The sequence below is a fragment of the Temnothorax curvispinosus genome, unplaced genomic scaffold, assembly GCF_003070985.1.
Source record: "Temnothorax curvispinosus isolate PA1 unplaced genomic scaffold, ASM307098v1 QBEX01016808.1, whole genome shotgun sequence".
NCBI classification, from domain to species: Eukaryota; Metazoa; Arthropoda; class Insecta; order Hymenoptera; family Formicidae; genus Temnothorax; species Temnothorax curvispinosus.
The window spans coordinates 1,017-3,203 of NW_020226588.1; the positions used below are offsets into that span (position 1 = coordinate 1,017).

The 2,187-nt window shown below is 42.9% G+C and overlaps 2 protein-coding genes across 2 annotated transcripts; both read right to left on the bottom strand.

Moving 5' to 3' along the window:
* Positions 1-286: 286 nt before the first annotated feature.
* LOC112467047 lies at positions 287-877 on the bottom strand. Its single transcript, XM_025035497.1, has 2 exons — positions 513-877; positions 287-395 (listed from the first exon to the last, which is right to left on the bottom strand). The coding sequence occupies exons 1-2, from the start codon at positions 859-861 to the stop codon at positions 304-306; spliced, it is 441 nt and encodes a 146-aa protein (XP_024891265.1). The 5' UTR covers positions 862-877; the 3' UTR covers positions 287-303.
* Positions 878-1,002: 125 nt separating this feature from the next.
* LOC112467046 lies at positions 1,003-1,821 on the bottom strand. Its single transcript, XM_025035496.1, has one exon. It carries the CDS (start codon positions 1,819-1,821, stop codon positions 1,003-1,005), a length of 819 nt encoding a protein of 272 aa, XP_024891264.1.
* Positions 1,822-2,187: the final 366 nt, after the last annotated feature.

Sequence of the window (2,187 nt, forward strand, 5' to 3'; positions counted from 1 at the left end):
AAAAACTAACACGCCTTCTAATCCCTGTAAAGTTTGTGTCATAATCCGGTAGTATACTTCTGGCGCACAGCTTATTCCATACATTAGGCTCTTATAACGAAATGATCCTACCTCGGTGGCGAACGTTGTAATTTCACGTGACTCTTCCTCAAGCTCCACTTGATGGTATCCCCATTTCAAGTCCAGTTTAGAAAATACGGTAGCTCCGTTTACTTCTTGCAGGAGCTCTTCCGTTGCCGGAATTGGAGTACGTTCTCTAAGGACCGCTCGGTTTGCTTTCCTCATATCTATGCACAGCCTCCATCATCCGCTTTCCCCCTTTGGTACTATGCGAACTGGTGAAACCCATGGCGTAGGGCTTTCCACCCTTTCAATGATGTCTGCATCCAGTAATTCTGCAATCAATTTCCGTTGCACCTCCTTCAAGTTGTATGACTGCCTACGAACTGGTTGCGCAACCGGAGTAACAGACTTATCAATTGGTATCTTGAATTGAAAATTCTTAAGCTTACCAATTCCTTTAAACATGTTACCGAATTCTCCAATAACATCCTGTTGTTCAACAGTTCTGACGGCCCCTGGTCCTATGCTGAGTACTCCTAAATCCATCGCAGTTTTCTTCCCTAGCACTGCTCCACCTTTTCCATCCAAGACGATTATCTCCGCTTCCACTGCTAATCTCTTATCGGCTTGTTGTACCTCCGTCCTAAATGCTCCCACTATCTTCAGCGGTTGACGGCTTCCATACGGATACAGCCTTTTTTCCGAATGATACAATCTGCACCGAATTTTACTGTCTCTCAGTCGCTTCCAGCACTTTTTGTCGATAATATTGCAAGTTGCTCCCGAATCAATAATCATATTCGTTTTTACTCCTCCTAGCAACACGTCAATTTTTTCGTCTTCTCCAATACCAAAAATCTTGTCCCTTTCCCAAATGCTGAATGCGTAGTGGTCGTCCGATGTATCTTCCTCGCTGCTCGTACTACTCTCTTCCACTTGTCAAACTTTTTTTCGATCAGTTTTCCGCTCTTTCTTAACCACCTTTTCCATCTTCGTTTTACACACAATTTTGAAATGTCCTTCCTTCCCGCATCTTTCGCAAGTACTCGTACGGGCTGGGCAGCTTTTATCTTTAGCAAAATGTCTGGTATAGTTACATCGAAAACATCTAGCGTCTGTTCCACTTGCCCTGTTTTTATTTTCGCGTCTTCCGTAATTCTTGCTGCGTCCTTTTATTTGGTTCACCTGCTCTGTTTTATTTTCTTCCAACGTCATGGCTTGAGCTTGTCTGTGTGACATTTCCCATAACCTCGCGATTTCTACTGCTTTCTGGAATGTCAGCGCGGTTCCTTCCTTCAGTAACTGGCGGCGTAAATCGTTTGAGTTGCACTTTTCTGTAATCTGGTCCCGAATCATTTCGTTCTTTCTATCTCCGAATTCACAATTTTCTGCTTGCTGTTGCAACCGTATCACATAACGATCAATCGTTTCATCCGCTTGTTGTGCTAAGCAACGGAAATTATGCCGCTCATATGGTACATTAATTTGCGGTGAAAAATGTACTTGTAGCGCTGTTTTTGTTGCGTCATAGATGTCTCTACCTTGCGGCACTACCGCATCCAGCGCGTAATACACATCTTGCATTTCGGGACCCGCTAGATGCAACAAAAACGCCTGCTTACGTTCACTCGTGAGAGCTGCTTGCGTTTGTATGAATAATTTAAACGCCCGCATCCACTTCTTCCAGCGTACTCCCACAGTTGCGCTTTCTTCATTTACCGAAAACTTTTCTAATTCACGTCCTAAAGTCGAGCTCATTTTAATTGTTTTCTCCCCACTCGTGCTAATTGTACCTCGGCGTGTTCCTCTTCCTCCGATATTACTTCCAGTTCACCTCGTCGCCAATGTAACCTTTCTATTTAATGTCGTAATCGAGGATTTAATAACTTCACGCTCGTGCTTCTGTATTGCTATTCGCCATCTTTATTCTCTCCCCGTCCAACCTCTACATCACACAGCGCCAACCTTAGAATACTACAAGTGCCAACCTTAGAATACTACATACTCGAAAGAAGAATTTATACTCCTTCAAAGAACATAATAAAATTTTAGAAGACAAAGAAAAGTCAAAATAATAAATAAAGTAATATAAGGACCCTCGAGATTAAAATAGGTGAAGTCAAG